The 22,258-nt window shown below is 47.3% G+C and overlaps 1 protein-coding gene across 1 annotated transcript in view; it reads left to right on the top strand.

Annotated features, from left to right (window-relative positions):
* The window catches only part of LOC142312002 (uncharacterized), a 177,664-nt gene that overhangs the window by 31,777 nt on the left and 123,629 nt on the right, over positions 1 to 22,258 (top strand). The window contains 1 exon segment of the mRNA XM_075350876.1: positions 13,321 to 13,418. Coding sequence (XP_075206991.1) covers positions 13,321 to 13,418 — 98 coding nt within the window.

The following is a 22,258-nucleotide window of genomic DNA, read 5'->3' as shown; positions in this document are numbered from 1 at the left end:
CTCTGGCTCCCCCTGGTGGCAGCATTACAGTATAGCCGGCCTCAATAGGCTTTATCTCCCATAAGAAAAGAAAAAAAAAGCCATTTAATTCTTGGTAGTGGGATCCAACCTCGCAGGATAACAAACTGTAATGGATCCACTCAGTACTTTGTGCGAGCAAGTAGCCAACGCAGCTGGTGCAGGATTTGGCTGCAGAGCATCGCACCCTGGTAGCTTCACACAACATTCTGCAGAGTGAGGTTTCTGCTTCTGCGAGGGCCACCTCAGTGGCAGTTACCTCACAAACCGTAGGACAGCATAGTCCCACTGATGTCGAACTGACCTCCCCCGAACCCACGGTGATGCTCCCCGATACATTCTCGGGGGAGAAAAACCTATTTCGGACATTTAGGGAGAGTTGCAGGCTTCTTTTCACTCTCCGGCCTCGGTCCTCGGGGAATAAGACCCAGCGGGTGGGGATCATCATGTCGTTACTTAGAGGGGGTCCCCAGACCTGGGCGTTTTCCCTACCCCCTTCGGCCCCGTACCGGGCATTCGGTTGACCTCTTCTTTGACTCCCTCAGGGTGATATATGACGAACCAGACCGTGTACGGGTGGCTGAGGACAGGATCATGTGTCTCACTCAGGGAAACCACACTGCTGAGCTATATTGTTCCGAGTTTCGGCAGTGGTCCACTGAGGTACGGTGGAATGATTCTGCACTTAGGTGCCAATTCCGGAGAGGTCTTTCGGACTCACTGAAAGACGCTTTGGCTCTGCACCCACCTCCCAGCACCTTGGATGATGCGATGACGGAGGCAGTTCGTATGGACCGCAGATTACGGGAAAGAAGGGGAACCATGCGTGAGATTCTGCCCCCTCTACCTAGGGCACCTTCTTTGCCGGCTACGGAACACATGGAAGTTGGAGCCATCAGTCCGGATGAGAAGGAGAGGAGAAGACGCCGGGATCTCAAGCTGTGCTTCTATTGTGGACACCATGGACACTGGAGGAAAGACTGTCCGGCTTGCCCCTCCGCTAAACAGTCGTCGGGAAACTTCTATGTCTGGGTAACGGTCGAGGAGGTTGCCCAGACTATCAGGTACCTTTCCTCTCCTCCAATAAGATACTTCTGAATGTCGACCTCCGGGTCAAGGAGTCGGTCTGGTCTGCTACTGCCTTTGTTGACTGTGGGTCCGCTATGAACTTCATTGACTCTGAGTTGGTCCAAAGATTAGAGTTAGGGACAGTGAGGTTAGAAGGACCCATTCAACTCCTGGCAATTGATAAAACACCGCTGCTTCAAAACCTCATTCGGTTTGCTACTGAAAAATTTACTCTGGTGATCGGGTCTCTGCATTCTGAAACGATTTCTTGTTTTGTAATGGCCAATCTCCCTGCTGGATTAGTGTTGGGGTATCCATGGTTAAGGTTACATAATCCCGTTATTGATTGGGAGTGTCGTACCATAGTCAAATGGAGTCCTGCTTGTCATAAAAGGTGTTTACAATCTGTACCTGTGTTCTCCGTAAGTCCTGAGGGTCTTCCGGAATACCTGAGGGACTACGGAGACGTATTCTCGGAAACAGAGGCCGAGGTTTTGCCGCCTCATCGCCCATATGACTGTGCCATTGATTTACTTCCCAATACCAAATTGCCCAAGGCCCGTTTATATCACCTCTCGGGTCCAGAAAGGGCTGCTATGAAATCGTACATATCTGAGAGTATACGTAAAGGGCATATCCGTCCTTCTTCTTCCCCTGTGGCCGCTGGGTTCTTTTTTGTAAAGAAGAGGGACGGAGGATTAAGGCCATGTCTCGATTTCCGAGAATTAAACAAAATTACTGTGAAAAACACGTATCCGCTTCCACTCATCCCTGATCTCTACAACCAACTCTCTGAAGCCCGGTGGTTTACCAAACTAGATCTCAGGGGGGCCTATAATCTTATCCGTATTAGAGAAGGGGATGAGTGGAAAACGGCCTTTCTGACGTCAGAGGGGTTATTCGAGAATTTGGTGATGCCTTTTGGTCTAACAAATGCCCCTGCGGTATTTCAAAATTTCATCAACGATATCTTCTCTGATTTTCTTGGTCGTTTTGTGGTCATCTATCTCTATGACATTTTGATTTATTCTGCCGATAGAGATACACATATTATGCATGTTCGCTCAGTATTACAGAGATTACGTGATAACCATCTGTTTGCCAAGCTTGAAAAATGTGTTTTCTCTGTTCAGGAAATAGCCTTTCTTGGGTTACTCCTTTCTCGTGATGGGTTTAAAATGGACCCAGGAAAGGTGCAGGCTATCATGGATTGGGTGCAACCCAGGGATATCAAGGCGCTACAACACTTTTTGGGTTTCGCAAATTATTATCGAAGGTTCATTAAGGGGTTTTCTTAAATTGCCAAGCCATTGACTGACCTTACACGGAAAGGGGCGGATCTGCAGAACTGGTCGCAAATGGCTGTCCAGGCCTTTCTTGAGTTAAAGGACCGGTTCATGTCCGCCCCGGTCCTGGTACAGCCTGACCTCGAGGCGCCATTTGTTGTTGAGGTGGACGCCTCAGAGGTGGGAGTGGGAGCTGTTCTCTCTCAGGGCCCTGCTACTCTGACTAATCTGCGACCATGTGCGTTCTTCTCCAAGAAATTCACTCCAGCTGAGAGGAACTATGATGTGGGTAACCGTGAATTATTGGCAGTAAAGTTGGCATTCGAAGAATGGAGGCATTTTTTGGAGGGTGCTGTTCACCGTATTACTGTCATCACTGATCATAAAAACCTCGCGTATATCGAGTCCGCCAAGAGATTGACGCCTCGACAAGCGAGGTGGGCTCCTTTCTTTTCTAGATTTCATTTTTGTATTACTTTTCGGCCGGGGTCTAAAAACGTGAGGGCAGATGCACTGTCTCGTAGTTTGGACCCGGTGTCACCTCCAGAGCCTCCTTCCTCCATTCTTCCACAAGGGGTGGTGGTCGCTGCCTTGTCGTCAGAGTTAGAGGCTGAGGTCAGGGAGGCCCAGTCCTCAGCGCCATCTTCCGCTCAAGACACTAAACTGTTTGTCCCTTTGCACCTCCGGTTACGAGTACTTCAAGAGTTCCATGAGTCCGTACTTAGTGGCCATCCTGGAGTTACAGCCACTCGCAGGGCTGTTGCTCGACTGTTTTGGTGGCCGTCTCTTCACTCAGATGTTGCTCGGTTTGTGTCTGACTGTGCTACATGTGCCCGTGCTAAGGTATGTCGTATCCGGCCGGCCGGGGAACTGGTTCCATTACCTGTTCCTGAAAGACCATGGACCCACTTGTCCATGGATTTCATTACGGACCTCCCTGTCTCAAATGGTATGACTGTGATCTGGGTGGTGGTGGATCGTTTTAGTAAACAGGCACATTTTGTTCCCCTCTCCGGTCTACCTTCTGCTGCGACCCTTGCCAACCACTTCATTGACCAGGTGGTTCGGTTACATGGGTTGCCTCTGAATATTGTGTCTGACAGGGGGGTACAATTCATTTCTCGGTTTTGGAGGGCCTTGTGCAGGCGGTTGGGAATTGAGTTGTCCTTCTCGTCCGCCTATCATCCCGAGTCTAATGGGCAGACGGAAAGGACGAATCAGACCCTTGAGCAAATCCTGCGGTGCTTGGTTTCTGCTCAGCAGGAGGATTGGTGTACGTTTTTGCCCCTTGCGGAGTTTGCATTCAATAGCAGAGTCCATCAGTCTACGGGAACTTCTCCCTTCTTCTGTAATTACGGGTTTCACCCTCACTTCGGGACCTTCTCTAGAGTGGATTCGGGGTGTCCAGGGGCTGACTCCATCGTTCAGCATCTGGGGGAGGTGTGGAAGGAGGTACGGCGGTGCATCGTGACGGCTCAACAGTCCCAGAAACGCCAAGCGGACAAACGCCGTACTCTGGGACCCCCCTTTCAGGTGGGGGACAAAGTGTGGCTGTCCACTCGGAATATCAGGCTCAGGGTTCCGTCTGCTAAGTTGGGTCCTAAGTTTATAGGGCCCTATGAGATCATCGAAGTGATCAACCCGGTGGCCTTTCGGTTGCAACTGCCCCAGACCTTGCGTATTCCCAATGTATTTCATACCTCCTTGCTTAGCCATTTGTCCATTCGGTGGTGGATTCTCAGACCCCTACGGCTCCGATACTGGTGGACAGTGAGGAGGAGTACGAAATTCAGCGTGTTATCGACTCTCGTTGGGTTCGTAGTTCCCTCCAGTATCTGATTCATTGGAACGGTTACGGTCCGGAGGACCGGTCCTAGGTGCCGGCTCGATCCGTGCGGGCCGATCGGTTAATTGCAGCTTTTCACCGTACGTATCCTGGGAAGCCTGGGGGTCCGGTGGCCCCCCCTTGAGGAGGGGGTACTGTCATGATTCGCCTCCCTATCCACATGGCTAGGGGGCGGAGCCATCTCTCAGTCCTCACTTCCGGTCCCTGGATGCCTTAAAAGCTTCCAGTTAACCAGCGCCAGCTATAAGCTTAGCTCTGCTTTGCCTGTGATTGCTGGTCCTGTGAGTGATATCCTGATCGGTCTGTTCCTGTGCCCCCGTGCCCTTGTCTGTGTTCTGTCCCCTGGTCATCCCTCCTGTCCTGTGTCCCCCCTCCTATTCCCCACTTGGTTGCTTCCTCGGTACTGACCTTAGCCTGACTTTGACTTTGCTTCTGCTTGCTCCTTCGGTCTTGCTTCTGCCCGTACGGTGTCTGACCCAGCCTGTCTGACTATTCCTCACAAACCCTGCAGTTCTGCCTCTAAGCTGTGCTGATTAGGCAGTGCATGAGAACGCTGTGCATTTCCTTCCTGGTTCTCATAGCTCTGTGTAGTGTCGTCTACTGCAGAGCTCTGGCTCCCCCTGGTGGCAGCATTACAAGCAGACCTCTGATGCCCATGGTATAGAATATAATAAAAAAAATCCCTAATTTAGGTGTCATTCAAAATACTATGCATGTAGGTCAAAACACCACTGCAAATGTGTCGCCCAGTGATAGGGGGTACTCAGAATCGGGCCAATGGGGTCGCTTCTAGAGGTATCACGGTGGCGTCACCTGGTCTGTGATCCCAGGCTCCACAACAAAGGGGAATATGTAAAGGGAGATTGTCTGTGACGCCACCCGTGGGTTGCGATGATGAGATGGTGGCACCGCCGCTGCCTCTGGGGACTGTGCCCGGGACTGATGGCATGGGGCAGCAAGGCGGGATCCCCTCCACGGGTAGGGGAGTTGTAGTCCCGTGGCCCAATTGGGAGTTGTGGTTGTGGCAGGCCTCTCAGGAATCAGCACACTTACAGTTCGGTTGTCCTCGTGTTGGATGAGGCTGCTTTCATGTGTAGGGTCGGGAAACACAGAGTCTGTTTTGTCAACCAACTTGCCAAATGGCTGGTCACCTTTGGCGGGTGTCTTCGGGTCCCACACCCAGATGTACAGCCAGGGCCCTTCTTTCCACACTCTCTGTCTGTCTCTTTCTTGTCTGGACTAGTCCGTTTGAAAGGCCTCCGGATCGGGTCCCTCTCCCAGCACCGGCAGGCTACAACCCTGTCCCGGTCGCCTCAGGATCCCAGCGACCGGATCTCCGTCGCCTGTGGCCCTCACAGCCACCTAGTCCGGTAGACCAGGGCTCCAACCCCGGCTACCACCTTCTCCCGGGAAGCTCCAAGATTCCCCTGTCAACGCTTCACTGACTACTGCACAACTGAAACTAAAACTCTCTCCACTTCCTTAGCTCCTCTCGCCCCCCCTCCCTTTTTCCTGGAGAGGGGGTGAGTAGGGTCTGATTGGCTGGTGTACATCTGTGTGGTGATTGTGTAGCTGCCAAGGAGGATTAACTCTTTCTGTGACTACCTGGTTTTGCCAGGGCGTCACACTCCCCCTTGGTTGAATACCGCCCGTCCGCGGACTGTCCGGCCACTGACGTTTATTTTAACGGGAAAAGAAAAAGTTAACACATTACAAACATACATCTTCCCACATTGGGAGGTACGTTTGCTTAACCTTCAACTATCCTGCCACCCCCCACCTGCTGTGCAGATGGCCTCCTCCGTAACACGAGGATGTTCAACACAGGTGACAGTCCATAAAACAGTCATTCTTTAAACTTGCGGGTAGCCGTCCATGTTCTGCTACCACTGCTGCTGCTGCCGCCACTCCCAGTACGAGGCACGGCTTCCGTGCTCTGCCTCCTGCTCAGGAGCCAGGCCCACTTGGATGCCCTCGGCGCCAGCTACAACCGGCCTCGCTAACTGCCGAGGGCCCCAACGGTCAGTGGCCTGCTCCTCCTCTCGGCAGGTGCACTCCGGCTGCTCCACAGCTGGGACGGGGTACCTGGGAGTGGCTGGCGCCGCATCTGGGGCAGACTTCTGATCGGGTGCTGCCGTGTTGCGGCCGGGCGGACTGCCGGAGCCGACGTCACCTCCATTGCGGCCGGGCGGACTACCAGAGCCGACGTCATCACCGTTGCCACCATGCTCTGGGCCATGTGAGATGTCATCGGGGTTGCAGCCTGCTGTGACATCTTGCCGTTCTTGTGTTCAGGAACGGAATTTTGCAGAGTCCTGGCGTCCCTGCACTTTACAGTTCTCGTTACATGCTGCAGATTCTTAACCCGCCCACCCCCCCCCCCATGGTCTTTTGCAGACACTCTCTTCTGCTGCTGGTAAGTTTTGTTTTACGACCTCGGGGTTTACCTTCCGGCCGTGTTCCCAGGGGGCGGGGCTTCAACTTCGCGCCGTTTTCGGGGAAGAAGAAGATGGTGCCGTTGTTTTGGCGCCAAAAATGGCGGGCAAGATGGCGGCAGGTCAAAATTTTTCAAACAGTTCACGGATTACAAGGCGCACGTTATCCAGGTCACGTATGGGTAAGAATCCTGTTCGTGACGCCAAATTGTGTCGCCCAGGGATAGGAGGTACTCAGAACCGGGCCAATGGGGTCGCTTCTAGAGGTATTACGGTGGCATGACCTGGTCTGTGATGCCAGGCTCCACAACAAAGGGGAACATGTAAAGGGAGATTGTCTGTGACGCTACCCGTGGGTTGCGGTGATGAGATGGTGGCACCGCCGCTGCCTCTATGGACCGTGCCAAGGACTGATGGTGTGGGGCAGCAAGGTGGGATCCCCTCCATGGGTAGGGGAGTTGTAGTCCTGGGGCCCAATTGGGAGTTGTGGTGGTGGCAGGGCTTGAGGGATCAGCACACTTACAGTTCGGTTGTCCTCGTGTTGGATGAGGCTGCTTTCATGTGTAGGGTCAGGAAACACAGAGTCTGTTTTGTCAACCAACTTGCCAAATGGCCGGTCACCTTTGGCGGGTGTCTTCGGGTCCTACACCCAGATGTACAGCCACGGCCCTTCTTTCCACACTCTCTGTCTGTTTCTTTCTTGTCTGGACTTGTCCGTTTGAACGGCCTCCGGATCGGGTCCCTCTCCCAGCATCGGCGGGCTACAACCCTGTCCCGGTCGCCTCAGGATCCGCGCGACCGGATCTCCATCGCCTGTGGCCCTCACAGCCACCTAGTCCGGTAGTCCAGGGCTCCAACCCCGGCTACCACCTTCTACCGGGGAGCTCCAAGCTTCCCCTGTCAACGCTTCACTGACTACTGCACAACTGAAACTAAAACTCTCTCCACTTCCTTAGCTCCTCTCGCCCCCCCTCCCTTTTTCCTGGGGAGGGATTGAGTAGGGCCTGATTGGCTGGTGTACATCTGTGTGGGGATTGTGTAGCTGCCAAGGAGGATTAACTCTTTTTGTGACTACCTGGTTTTACCAGGGCGTCACACTAACACAAAGAAAATGTTATAAAGTAGATATTAAAAGAAGGGTGTAATTTTTCAGCATGGAAATCCCAACATTTGTCCAGGTTACTATGCCCCAGCATGTTTGAAAATAGTGATAGTTTACATCATAACAGATTAAATATAAAGGGTTTTTTTAAATGTGGGGTCTATAATTGTGCACCCTGCAAATACGTTAAAAAATATTTATGGTGAAAGCTACTTGAAAATCTCATGAAATCAAACAATTTATAAATTGTGGTAGCGACTATATAGTATAAGGTACATTGTTCTATATGAGATTTATCTTAGATTGGATGCACCACAAGAAAGTTGAGGCAGAGAAATAATGAACATGTACGTGATACTAATTATGATAAAGCTGTAAACCCTTCTAATGTATCGCTGCATTTTTTTCAGAAACATGCAAACGGACTCTCATTCTTTGGCATTGAAAGAGTCTCCAAGCCCAAAAGAGGAGGAGATTGGAGGAAGAAACTCCTGAATAGGGAGGCGTATTGGACTCTCCTCATGGAAACTTTTTAACCAACTGGACTTAATAAAAGAACCGATTTGATTGTATATTAACTGTCCATTGTATACATGTATTTTTTATATTGTATTTTATCTTTTCTTATGTATTGTTGTGTAATGTGATGTATTGTTGTGTAATGTGAATCTCCTGGTGTGAATTTTTTCACGATATCATGTGAAGTGAAAGTTCTACTTCCTGTGACTATTTAAACATCCCGAATCACAGGGGTAGTGTGGTTATGATTAAGAGGCGCATGCCTCGAAACACGTAAACCAGTATTTCTGGGGCTAGTTTTCTCTTTTCTTCACCTACCATCCGTGTGTGTTTTTGCCAATTTTTTCAATAAAAGAAGTTTATACTCTGTATGTGCTAGAACAAATTTTTTTCTTTTAATGTGGTAATTACCTGTATCCAAAGTCTGTTGTAACTGCGTGCCTGTGGCCCGACACGCGTTTCGTCGTAATCTTACTTTCTTGGGGGGGTTCAATGTATGAGGCCACTTTATGCAGCACTTGCCATCCACTCTAGCACATGCTGTTTATCAGCCTCATTTCAAAGTTGAACTAATGTGCAGCTGCCAAAGAAATCTAGTGGAGTACATGTACTGTATGTCGACGCACCTAATTTCTTCGACACTAAACAGGCCCGGTTGGCCCTTTCTTTTGCCTGGTTTAATTTCTCTGTGAATTATCTCCCAGGTACTAAAAATGTTAAGGCTAGTGATTTGTCAAGTAGTTTTGTTACAGAGTTGAGGGATAAAAATCCAGTGAAAATTCTTAGTGAAGGGGTGGTGGTGGGTGCTTTGGGAATTGATCAAAGACAGCGCATTGTTGAGATTCAGGTTGATACACTGTAGGGCTTGCCACCTCTCACAATACGACTGCAGGGACAGAGAGCCTCTTTACTGCCTCTCACGCTAGTGTCACGGGTGGCAGATAGTCCTGTGGTGTCTGACTATAGAAGGTCACATAATTTAGCTGTGCAAACTGCTCCCTGACCTTCTATTTTTTCTACTTGCTTTTTATCCATTTCCCTTTCGGACCTTGCAGAGTTCCTCAGCCTCTCAGATGCTTTTAATTAGTACTTCTCTTGTAATAGTTCATTCACCTTTTAAGACTTCAGTGCAAAGAGTCGACTTGTATACATCTGGAGAATCTTGGTAGTTCTTGCAGTTCCTCTCTCTGAGTCAACTGGAGAAAAGTTGTTTTCATGGTTACATAGGTTGAAAAAAGACCTAAGTCCATCTACTTCAACCTTCCTCCACCAATTCTACATTTTGTCCCTAAGTGAAATCATCCAGCCCTTTTTTAAAAGCTGTTAGTGTCTGCCATTACTACCTCTTGTGGTAGGGCATTCCACAGTCTGACTGCTCTAACTGTAAAGAACCCTTTCCTATTTAGCTGACGGAATCGCTTTTCTTCCATTCGCAGTGTATGCTCCCTGGTCCTTAGTACTGTTTTTGGAAAAAATAAGTCATGTGCCAGTCCTTTATATTGACCACACATGTATTTATACACATAAATGACATCTCCTCTGAGACGTCTTTTTCTAAGCTAAACATATCTAACTTTTTCAACCTCTCATCATATGTGAGGCCTTACATTCCCTGTAGTAGTCCAGTTAGCCGCCTTTGAACTGATTCTAACTTCTGAATGTCCTTCTTAAAATGTGAAGCCCAAAACTGGATCCCATATTCCAGATGTGGCCTTACAAGTGATTTATAGAGGGGTAACAATACATTGGGATCCCGGGATCTAATCTCTCTTTTTATACACCCTAAAATCTTGTTTGCTTTAGCAGCTGCTGCTTGACATTGCGCACTGCTGCTCAGCTTATTTGTAATGTGAATACCCAAGTCCTTCTCCTGTTCTGTAGTCCCTAGTTTACTTCCAAATAATGTATACACAGCTATAGGATTACTCCGTCCTAGGTGCATTACTTTACATTTATAACATTAAATCTCATTTGCCAAGTATCTGCCCATTCTGACATCTTATCCAGATCTTTTTGTAATATTGTACTATCAAGGTCAGTTTTTAATATCCTACATAGTTTGGTGTCATCACCAAAGACTGACACTTTACTATCAATCCCATCCACAAGGTCATTAATAAAGAGATTAAAAAGAATCGTTCCTAGCACAGATCCCACTGCTGACTATAGCCCATTTAGAGAATATACCATTTATGACTACTCTTTGTTTTCCCTTTCTTGTTATCGCTGTTTCCTTTAGCACCTAGTGGGGTTGACGAAAAGCTCATTCCAACCGCTTCCTTCCTAGGGTCCAGAACAGGTTCAACCTAGGGCCAGATATCCAGTTTGGCGCATAGGTGTGGAACCTATCTAGGGTGATGAGGTAACCCAGGGCCCAGCGGTAAGCTTGGTAAGGGGTCACCATCTCCCCCTTCCCTACACAGGGTTTCCCTTCCCTTTTGCCATTCAATTGGTACTTACCCATACCTACCGTGACAGCTCAGGCTATTAATTCTGAAGGTGGAGATGCCGGCGTCCCATGCTTTACTATTCTCCTGACCATATCTAATCTGTTACCCCTCCCAGGCAAGGAAGGGGCAGGAGTGTGAGGGAAACAGGGACTAAGAGACAAGAAAAAAGCAAAACGCAGACACACTGCCAACCCATAGGAATAAACAGTAAGAAACAAAGAGGAGGGAGACAGCAGCAAAATTACAACTAGGGTTAACACTACAACTTCTCACAGCAATAATATACAACAACCACCAGTAAGTCTGAATCACAACACCTCACCAGACCAGTATAGGTAAGTTACAGCAGACATTAATGGAATAGTCCAGCCAACATATATATGGGGGTGACTGGCTTCCCCAAAGCATGTGATCAAAGAGACTAACATGCAGCCCAGCAGGGATTAACTCTTTCCAGCCTGCATAACTTTGTGCGTCTCCCTGCGCTGATCACAGACAGCATACAAGTTAGCAGGCAAAGTGCCAGAATCTGTAGTTTCCAAATATCCTGATGGTGCCATGAGAGTTGGCCATGCCTGCACAAATTTCCTTGTGACTCCACCTAGCAAACTGTTTGTGCTGTCCTCGCTTCGTACTGATGTTCCTAACTGAATGCATGACCCTGTGTTGGTCGGGCATGTTCCTCTGCCACCTGGAGAGATGTTTCCAGGTTCTTTTGATGAAAGAGTGCTTGAATGTATGTTGACGAGTATATCCGTAAGTGCAGAGTTTGCGCCAGGTGTAAAGCCTCTCGTCAGGTCCCATCAGGCTTTCTTATGGCTAATGAGGTTCCCGCTCAACCTTGGACTCATTTTTCCATGGACTTTGTCATGGATTTACCTAATTCTGGTGGTTAAACTGTATAATGGGTGGTGCTGGACCATTACAGCAAGATGGGTCACTTGATTTCTCACCAAAATTGCCTATGACTAAGAGTTTATGTAACGTGCTCCCAAATGTCCCGGCTCCAGTGGACATAACTGGATTTGGGTCTGTGCCCTGCAGTCTCGGGCGGCGGCTGAATGTCCCTCACTGCCACCGACCCTCTGACAACTCCTCCTGCCCAGGAGAAAGGAAAGGAAAATGTGTGCGGAGGGAATAATGCACCGAGCAGAGGTTATCCTCCTTCTATGCTCTGCTGACAGGACCTGTGATGATGTCACAGTCATGTGATCAGTCACAAGGGGAGGAGTCAGAGGGGAGTTTGTAGGAAGTGAAGCTGAATCTACTGGAAAAGGGACCAGACCATATACCCAGTGTGCGGCTCTGCAGGAGGAGGTATGTGGAGATTCCCCATTACATTAACCCCCTCAGTGCTGCGCTCACACTCCAGGAGACAGAACGTGTTCCCGTCTGTGCGGCTCTATCAGGAGATCTGTCTGTATGGGATTAGATTGGGTCACTTCCCTCCTGACGCCGCTCGCTGCTCTGTTACTGTACAGTCTCCATTATGGCCGTCGCCCGCTCCATGTTGTCACTATCAGGAGATATTAATGTTCTATCTTTATTTGTTACTGACGGCCCCGGTTCTGCCGTCCCCATCTCTGTGGATCCTGCATTTTATAACTTTGTCTTGTTTTTATGAAATGCTTAATAAAGATTCAGATATTTTAGATTTTTCTTTTTAGTTTTGTTCTGTATTCTTGGTGCTGGATTGTTGATATTCTATGACAAATCTCTGTGTGTGACTATAGTTGGATTGTGTGTTATACCGGGGGCAGGACTGGATGTAGTGATCATGTGAAGCCGGTAACAGCTCCGGAGATTTCTTACATGGGATCTTTCTGATGTTACATCGTCATCTTCTCCCCATTCAGGTCCCTACAATATCGGATCTTCTCAGATCGTCTATATAAGAGAATTCTCCTGATTGACCCATCAATGATGGATAAAGACAGGGACAAGATGGCGGAGAGGATATTACACCTCACCCTAGAGATCCTCTTCCGGCTTACTGGAGAGGTGAGAGATTCTGATGACGTCACATTACATCATTCTTATCTATGGGAATAACAGATGGACAGAACTGGACAGGTGAGGACTCTGGAAATGTCTGTAGTGAGATTTATTAATGTGTCTCTCCATAACCAGGATTACACAGTAGTGAAGACCTCTAGTGACCGCTGTCAGGACCCTGTGTCTGAGGGACGGGGAAGACCCCTGAGCCCAATCACGGGGCCTCCACCTCACCCCCTGATACATGAGGACATCAATGACCAGAAGATCCTAGAACTCACCTACAAGATGATTGAGCTGCTGACTGGAGAGGTGACACTGCTGGGAATGCTGGGACATTATACAGTAACGCTATGAAGGGATCGGGGGATGACGGTATCATTGTATGTGTCAGGTTCCTATAAGGTGTCAGGATGTCACCGTCTATTTCTCCATGGAGGAGTGGGAGTATTTAGAAGGACACAAAGATCTGTACAAGGAGGTCATGATGGAGGTTCCCCAGCCCCTCACATCACCAGGTAATAGACAGGACTAAATACACACGGCCTATAATTATCTGTATGTAAAGAATGAATTCAGTCCCTGTATGTGTTTCCTCCAGTTCTATCCAGTGAGAGGACAACACCAGAGAGATGTCCCCGTCCTCTTCTTCCACAGGACTGTAAACAAGAAGATCCCGATGTTCACCAGGATGATCAGGTAGATGGAGAGAAGGTGTCATGAAATCTCCCTATGATGTGTAGATGGCTGTGAAGGTCTTGTGTTCAGTCTTGTTATTTCCACCAGTATTATACACTGAATGGCCAACTAATTAGAGACCCTTTCACGCTCCCATCTGACATTTATTAGACACATGACTGCAGAGTGCAGGATAAATCGGAGAGATCAGTTTTCAGAATAGGAAGATTGTTCAATCTGCATTATTTCATATAATGTCACTGTAGCAGCACGAGTATTTAAAAAATTACCAACCTCCTGTGGTTCTTAAGGCCCCGTTACACGCAACGACGTATCTAACGATATATCGGCGGAGTCACGGATTCCGTGACGCACATCCGGCGTCATTAGCGACATCGTTGTGTATAACAGCTCCGAGCGAGTGTTAGCGATCAAAAATAGAAGCACCCCGAGAGGGCGCGAAACGGCCGTTGTCCGGCATGCTTGTGTGTTTTTCCCTCCCCTGATGCCCTGATCCGTAACCCGTTTTCCAATAAAGGATTTTTGTACAGTTTCACCGGTGAGTGCCTTTTCATCTCTTTTCATTGCATCATAATGTGTCCGAATGCAGTCACCATTCCTTACACAGATGGGCTATAGCAGCAGATGACCAGTTCCAGGGTCATTACTGATCAATGGAAACAGAAAGGAAAAAAAATTATTTGGCAAAAGAAAGAGAAAATTAGATCACTGAGCAATGAAAAACATTGAACCTAGACTGAAAATGGGAGGGTCAGAATTTGGTACAAGCAGCATAAATCCATGCGCCTTTTCTGTCTAGAGGTGGAGTAAAGGTGTGGAGATTATTTTTTGCCACATTCTGGATCCTCTGATACCTGTGGATGGATGGATGGATGGATGGATGGACACTTAGCTATGTTTTTTGACTCATGAAGTACATCCCTTTTTTGCAGCTGTTTACTGTATGGTACAAGGATAATAGTGACCCATACCATGAGTACACTGATCGAATTCAGTCAATGATAAATTGAATGTTAATGAATTACAGTAATGTGAAAAAGTGTTTGCCCCCTTCTTGATTTCTTAGGCCCTGTGCGCCCTAGTGCGTTTTACCCGCGGATCTGCCGCGGAAATTTCTTGAGAAATGTCTGCAATCTTTGTGCAGACATTTCCCAGCAAATCCTATGTGAAAAAAAAAATAGCTGTGTGCACGCTGCGGATTTTTCTCAAGAAATTTTCTTGAGAAGAATTTCTTGAGAAAATTTCTTGAGAAAATGAGCATGTCCATTATTTTCCGCAGGTACCTGTGGTATACCTCCGGAATTTCACTCCATTCACTGTAATGCAATCGCGAAATTCCGGGGGTATACTGCAGGTAGCAAATGATGTGCGGTATACCCCCGGTATAGCCGCGATTTACCTGCGGTAATGCTCATCGCTGCCTGCGGTTTTGCAGGAAGCGATGTCATTATGCCAGGAAGAGGAAGCGGAGCAGAGTAAACACACATGTCACACTCCCTGGACGCCGCACAGAAGCACTTCCGTGTGACCTCCAGGTGCCCGTGCAGTGTGTATCCCGCTCCAGCCTCGCGGCTGCCTGCACTGCAGCGTGTCAGTGTGTGCCCGCAGTGTCAGCAGCTTGTCACGCTGCAGCGCAGGCAGACACCGACACAAGCAGACACTGACACTGCCTTGCAGGGTGTCAGTGTCTGCCCGCAGTGTCAGCAGCCTGTCACGCGGCAGCGCAGGCAGACACTGACACCCTGCAGTGCTGGCAGCCGCGGGGATTATGATACCTGCTGTCAGGAGGTGAGATCATTACCTGCTGTGACGATCTCCTGCCTCCTGACTTTATCGCGGTCACTGCTGTCTATGCCCGTCTCGCGAGCGGCCCGAGACTGTCACTAGCGGTGACGTCACGGGCTCTCGCGATACTTCTGACAACGCGGCGGGCATAGAAGTCAGTGACAGCGCTGACGTCAGCAGTACAGGAGATGATCACAGCATGTAATGATCTCATCTAACCTCCTGACAGCAGCGCTTGGCATCCCATGCAGTGACCTGGGCTATTGATGTTAGCTCAGGTCACTGCATTGCTCTCCCAGCCAATGGGGAACATTCTGTTCTTCATTGACTGGGACAGCGACTATGGTATGTATCGCCATGGGACCCCCCCCCCCCCTTATTGGATTACGCCGGACGTGTTCTTTTCAATAAATTGGTGAGAGAGGGAATGTTTTGGGGAGTGTTTTTTCAAATAAAACTTTTTTTGTTGTCTATTTTTTATTTCTTACTGACTGGGTTGGTGATGTCTGGTATCTGATAGACGCCTGACCTCACCAACCCCAGGGCTTGATGCCAGGTGACATTACACATCTGGCATCAACCCCATATATTACCTCGTTTGCCAACGCACCAGGGCAACGGGATGAGTTGGGGCGAAGCGCCAGGATTGGCACGTCTAATGGATGCGCCACTTCTGGGGCGGCTGCGGCCTGCTATTTTTAGGCTGGGGAGTGTCCAATAACAGAATACCAGACCACAGCTGTCCGCTTTACCTCGGCTGGTGATGCAATTTGGGGGGGACCCCACGTTTTTTGTTTTAAATTATTTATTTAATGTAAAATAACAGTGTGGGGTGCCCTCTGTTTTGGATTACCAGCCAAGGTGAAGCTGCCAGCTGTGGTTTGCAGGCTGCAGCCATCTGCTTTACCCTAGCTGGCTACAAAAGATGGGGGGACCTCACGTCGTTTGTTTTTTTTTTAATTATTTATTTATTTTATGGCTAAATAAAAGGCTAAGCACCCTTTAGTGCTACATGAAAGTCACTAAAGGGTGCCAGCTTAGAAAATGCAGGGAGGTGGGACATTATATAGGTCTTCTCATCTATCTATCTATCTATTCATCTATCCATCTTTCCCTCTATCCATTATGTCTATCGATTATCTATATTATTTATTGCAAAACCGCAGGGACCAACCTGCGGTAAATCCGTGGTAAATCAGCGGCAAATCCGCATGCGTTTTTCCCGCGGATTTTTCCGCAGGTGCGGAAATCTTCAACTCCCAGAAGTTTCTCAAGAAATTTTCTTGAGAAAAATCACTTTTCTAGTGCGCACATAGCCTTATTATTTTGCATGTTTGTCACACTTAACTGTTTCAGATAATCAAACAAATTTAAATATTGGACAAAGATAACAAAAGTAATAACAAAATTAAGTTTATAAATGAAGGTCTTTATTATTAAGGAAAAAGAAATCCAAACCTACAGGGCCCTGTGTGAAATAGTTATTGCCCCCTGAACCTAATAACTGGTTGGGCAACCCTTGGCATTAACAACTGCAATCAAGTGTTTGTGATAACTGGCAATGAGTCTTTTACAATGCTTTTGAGGAATTTTGGCCTACTCATCTTTGCAGAATTGTTGTAATTCAGCAACTCTGCAGGGTTCTGATCATGAACTGACTTTTTAAAGTCATGTCACAGCATCTCAATCAGATAAAGATCACGACTTTGTCTAGGCCACTCCCAAGTCTTAATTTTGTTTGTCATAATATATTCAGACGAGGACTTGCTGGTGTGTTTTGGATAATTATCCTGTTGCATAACCCAGGTACATTTCAGCTTGAGGTCATAAACAGATGGCCGGACATTCTTCTTCAGGTGTTTTTAGTACTCAGCAGAATTCATGGTTCCCTTTACCACAGCAACTTGTAGTCTTCCAGGTCCTGAAGCGGCAAAACAGCCCCAGACCATCTCACTACCACCACCACATTTTACTTTTCTTATGATGTTCCTTTTTTGAAATGATGTGTTACTGCTATGCCCAATGTATTGTGACATACACCTTCCAAAAAGTTCAACTTTTCTCGTCAGTCCACAGAGTATTCTCCCAAATGTCTTGGGGATCAGGATGTTTTGTGGCAAAACTGAGGTGAACCTTTATGTTCTTTTTGCTCAGCAGTGTTTTTTGTCATGGTACTCTGCCATGCCGACCATTGTTTCCCAGTCTTTTTGTTATGGTGGAGTCATGAACACTGACCTTAACTGAAGCAAGTGGGCCTGCAGTTGTTTGGATGTTGTTGTGAGGTCTTTTGTGATCTCTTAGAAGAGTCGTCGCTGTGCTCTTGGGCTAATTTTTGGAAGGTTCACCACTGTTCCATGTTTTCGCCATTTGAGGCTAATGGCTGATAATGGCTTTTACTGTGGTTTGCGGTCAAAATAGCTTTATTTATTTGACGCCTGCCTGGAGCCACGGACTCAGGATCGGTGAAACAGGTGAATTGAGGCAACTGCCCACAAAGCAGGACCCCCTTTAAACCCTATACAGGGATTTGGAATTACGACAGGGCCCAGGTGATCGCTGCCTGCGGAAAATTGCAGTCCCGAGAAGAGCAGTAACCTGGCAGGGTCAAATCCAGAAGGTAGAACATGGCCAAAAATTGTCAGGCAGGAGAGTGGTCAGATATCAAGCTAAGGGTCAAAACCGGAACTAGCAGCAAAGTACAGAAACGGTAGGCAGAAGAGTGGTCGAGTAAACAAGCTAAGGGTGAAAACCGTAGCTAGCAGCAAAGTACAGGAACGGCAGGCAGAAGAGTAGTCAGGTAGTCAAGCTAAGGTCAATATACGGGAATACAAACAAAAAGCAAGGTACCAGAGACTAGCAGGGATTTACAGGACTATATATGGCATTTGCCAGCAGAAGAGAGAAAGCATAAGAGTGGTATGGTGTCTTCCCATTGGCCCCAGCTGAAAGGTAGCTACTCAGCTGAAAGGCACACCCCCCCACAGTCAACCAGTGGTACTGCAGGTCCTAGTGAAACCCAGCTTAATAGATGAGCGGAGCCTGCGCCCAGCAGAGCCACTAACTGCTACCCCATCCCCAGCGCCGCCCACAGTGGTGACGCGGCGGCGTCTGGTGATTGAAGCAGAAGTTGACTCCGGTGGAGATGTGACAGTACCCCCCCTCCACGAGGGGCCTCCAGAAACTCAAAACCAGGCTTGTCAGGGTATTGTTGGTAAAATCGCTTGACAAGGCCTTTCGCGTGCACATCACTTTCCGGGACCCATGACCTCTCCTCTGGCCCATAACCCTTCCAATGCACCAAATACTGTACTACCCCTCTCACAATTCGGGAATCAAGGATTCGTTGTACTTCATACTCCAGAGTACCCTTAACCAACATGGGAGGAGGAGAAACACTGACTGGGTGAACGAGGGAACTATATACTTTGAGGAGGGACTTATGGAACACATTAGAGATCTTAAAGGATGGGAGAAGTTTCAGACGAAAAGCAGCGGGGTTAATGACCTCAATAATATTGTATGGACCCAGTTTGGCAGAAAGGACCTTAATTTTAATATGTATGGTGGACAACAAGTCCTTATCCCCAATTCCAAGGCTCGGGCCCTCAGAACGTCTCTTATTAGCAGCTGAGGCTTGACCATCCTGTGCCCTCTTCAAGTTCTCTTTGACCTCCAACCAGATAGCTTTTAGCTTATCCACTGTTCTTTCAGCCTCAGAGGTGTCCACACTAGTGGAAGAGAAAGAACCAAAGCGGGGATGCAATCCCAAATTACAGAAAAATGGTGTAGTCTGGATGGACTATTGATACTGATTGTTTATGGCAAACTCAGCTAGCTAGATAGTCCACCCAGTTAGACTGGTGGTCGGACACATAACACTGGAGATATTGTTCTAGATTTTGATTAGAACGTTTAGTCTGACCGTTGGTCTCTGGATGGTAGGCAGAGGAAAAGGACAACTGTATCTTGATCTTTTTACAAAAAGCCCTCCAGAATTTCGATATGAACTGTGTTTCCCGGTCAGAGACTATATTTCCGGGACCCCGTGCAACCGTACTATATGCTTAATAAACAACCTGCTTAGCGTTTCGTAATTCGGTAATCCGGATAGAGGAGTGAAATGGCATTGTTTGCTAATTCTGTCTACTACCACCCAGATACAAGTCTGCCCGTTCGACGGCGGAAGATCAGTGATAAAGTCCATGGAGAGATGGGTCCACAAACCTCTGGGAGTAGGTAGAGACTGGAGAAATCCAGCGGGACGTATATGGGGGCGCCTTAGTCCGGGCACAAACTTCACAAGCGAGCACATATTCCTTACAGTCCTTAGCTACAGCTGGCCACCAAAAATACCTGGTTACCAGCCTGAGGGTATTGCATATACCAGGTTGCCCTGCAAGGACAGAATCATGGGACTCCTGAAGTACATGTAGGCGAGGTTGGGGGGTGACAAACAGTTTACTGGTAGGAGTGGTTTCAGGGGCTTGGTCTTGGGTTGCACGGATCTCTTCTACCAAATCTAAGAAAACAGACGATATGTCCTTAGGCAAAATAGGTACTGGTTCTAAGTCGTCAGCCTGAGAGGAACTGAAGCTACGGTAAAGTGCATCGGCTCTTATGTTCTTAGTACCAGGACGGAACGTTACCACAAAATCAAATTTGGAAAAGAACAAGGCCCACGTCGCTTGCCTAGACAAGGCTTGAGCCTTTTAGCCGATTCAAAATAAGTAGGGTTTTTGTGGTCCGTGATTACTGTGACCTTATGCTTGGCACCCTCGAGGAAGTGGCGCCATTCCTCGAAGGCCCATTTAATTGACAACAGTTCACAGTTGCTAATATCATAGTTTCTCTCAGTGGGATAAAAAAGCACATGGACGAAGGTGAGTGAGTGATGGAGTGCCTTGTAACAGCATCGCTCCCACTCCATCCTCTGAAGCATCAACTTCTACAATGAATGGTCTCTCAGGGTCAGGCTGAAGAAGAATAGGGTCTCAGAAGACACAGTCTTGTAGTTTAGAGAAGGCATGGATCGCCTCTGGCTTCCAACTAACCACATCTGCCCCCTTTTTAGTCAAGTCGGTGACTGCTCCTGCATTCCCAGCGCCGCCCACAGTGGTGACGCGGCGGCGTCTGGTGATTGAAGCAGAAGTAGACTCCGGTGGAGATGTGACAATTTCCTTTTCAAGACTGATAGATCTCAAGTACTTTGTTTCTCATTTGTTCCTGAATTTCTTTGGATCGCGGCATGATGTCTAGCTGTCTTTTGGTCTACTTCACTTTGTCAGGCAGGTCCTATTTCAGTGATTTCTTGACTGAAAACAGATGTGGCAATACTCAGGCCTGGGTGTGGCTAGGGAAATAGAACTCCGCTTCCCAAAGATGTGATAAACCAAAGATAATTTATGTTTTAAGAAGTAGGTGCAATCACTTTTTCACACAGGGCCCTGTACGTTTGGATTTCCTTTTCCCTTAATAATAAAGACCTTCATTTATACAGTAAACTGCATTTTGTTATTACTTTTGTTATCTTTGTCTAATAGTTAAAATTTTTTGGTGATCTGAAACATTTAAGTGTGACAAAATGCAAAAGAGTCAGAAATCAGGAAGGGGCAAACACTTTTTCACGCCACTTCATATAATATATATGTCTGTATAGAGAGGGAGAGAGATTAGAACAATTGAAAATACATGACTTTTAAATATAATATTCTGTTTACAACAGAGGCATATATCTTATACAGTTTCCAGCAGTTACATTCAGTAGTTTTCGTTGGCCCTCCATTTTTCTTGATACTACTTTCCTTGACTCCTTTTCCATGCAGTCCACCTTCTCTATTCGATCTCTGTGCTCTGGCTTGGCTTTCTAGATTTTTGTAAACTCCAAGTCAGGGTTATACTTAGCTTCTGTCTTTGCCATCTCAGGGCCACAATAAAGAGTTGGTTACCTTTCTGCGCTTCCTACTTAGATTCACTCTGGTTGCTTTTTCTAACTCCTTACTGGGTTTCTGATCTGTCCACCAAGTCCTGCCAGCGCTTCACTTCCACTTATCAGTAGTCTGTTTAGAAGCATGCTACCCTCATCTAGTGTCAGATCTCAAGTTCCAACATTGAGCAGTAGATGTTGCCCCAACCTCACTCTACAGAGCCCCACATAGTAAACGTGCACTACAACCACAGTCTATTGTATATACAGTGAACCACCTAGAAACCTTTCCCAAGACGCCACCAAATGCAGAGCTGAACCTCTGAAACTTTCTCCTGATGAACTGCCTAATAAAAATAAACCATACCAGTGGCACAACTAGAGTTCGATGGGCCCCGATACAAAATTTGGACCTGTCCCCCTGTCTCCGTCGGGGCACAGGATAATTACGCTGACATCAGGCTCTTTCCCTCAGCACCAAGCTTTCCCATACTCCGATATCCCGATATAATATCTGATATTATAATGAATCTCATAGCTCTCCATTAATTATAATACACGTCCCATATTTCTCCATATATTATAATATAATCCCCATAGTCCTCCATATATTATAATGCAATCTCCATAGTCCTCTATATATTATAATACACTCCTCATAGTCCTCCATATATCATAATACACTCCCCATAGCTCTCCATATATTATAATACAATTCCCATAGTCCTCCTTATATTATAATACAATTCCCATAGTCTTCCTTATAATATAATACAATCCTCAGTCCTCCATGTATTATACTGCACCTCTATAGTCTTCCACATATTATAATACAGTCCCCATAGCCCTCCATATATTATAATACACTCCTCATAGTCCTCCATATATTATAATACACTCCCCATAGTCCTCCATATATTATAATGCATCTCTATAGTCCTCCATGTATTATACTGCACTCCCGATAGTCCTCTGGGCCCTGTTGCGATGGCGACCTGCGACTGCGATCGTTCCGCCCCTGAACCATAGCATTAACCATATTATGACAGTACTTTGCATCAGCCATGTAATAACAGTATATCCTGCAGCATCACAAGTAAAGCTTTAGTCACACACTAATTCTCACTAGTGG

Source organism: Anomaloglossus baeobatrachus, chromosome 5 (genome assembly GCF_048569485.1).
Source record: "Anomaloglossus baeobatrachus isolate aAnoBae1 chromosome 5, aAnoBae1.hap1, whole genome shotgun sequence".
NCBI classification, from domain to species: Eukaryota; Metazoa; Chordata; class Amphibia; order Anura; family Aromobatidae; genus Anomaloglossus; species Anomaloglossus baeobatrachus.
The sequence above is the reverse complement of the archived record's forward strand: the minus strand, read 5'-3'. Positions and strand labels throughout refer to the sequence as shown.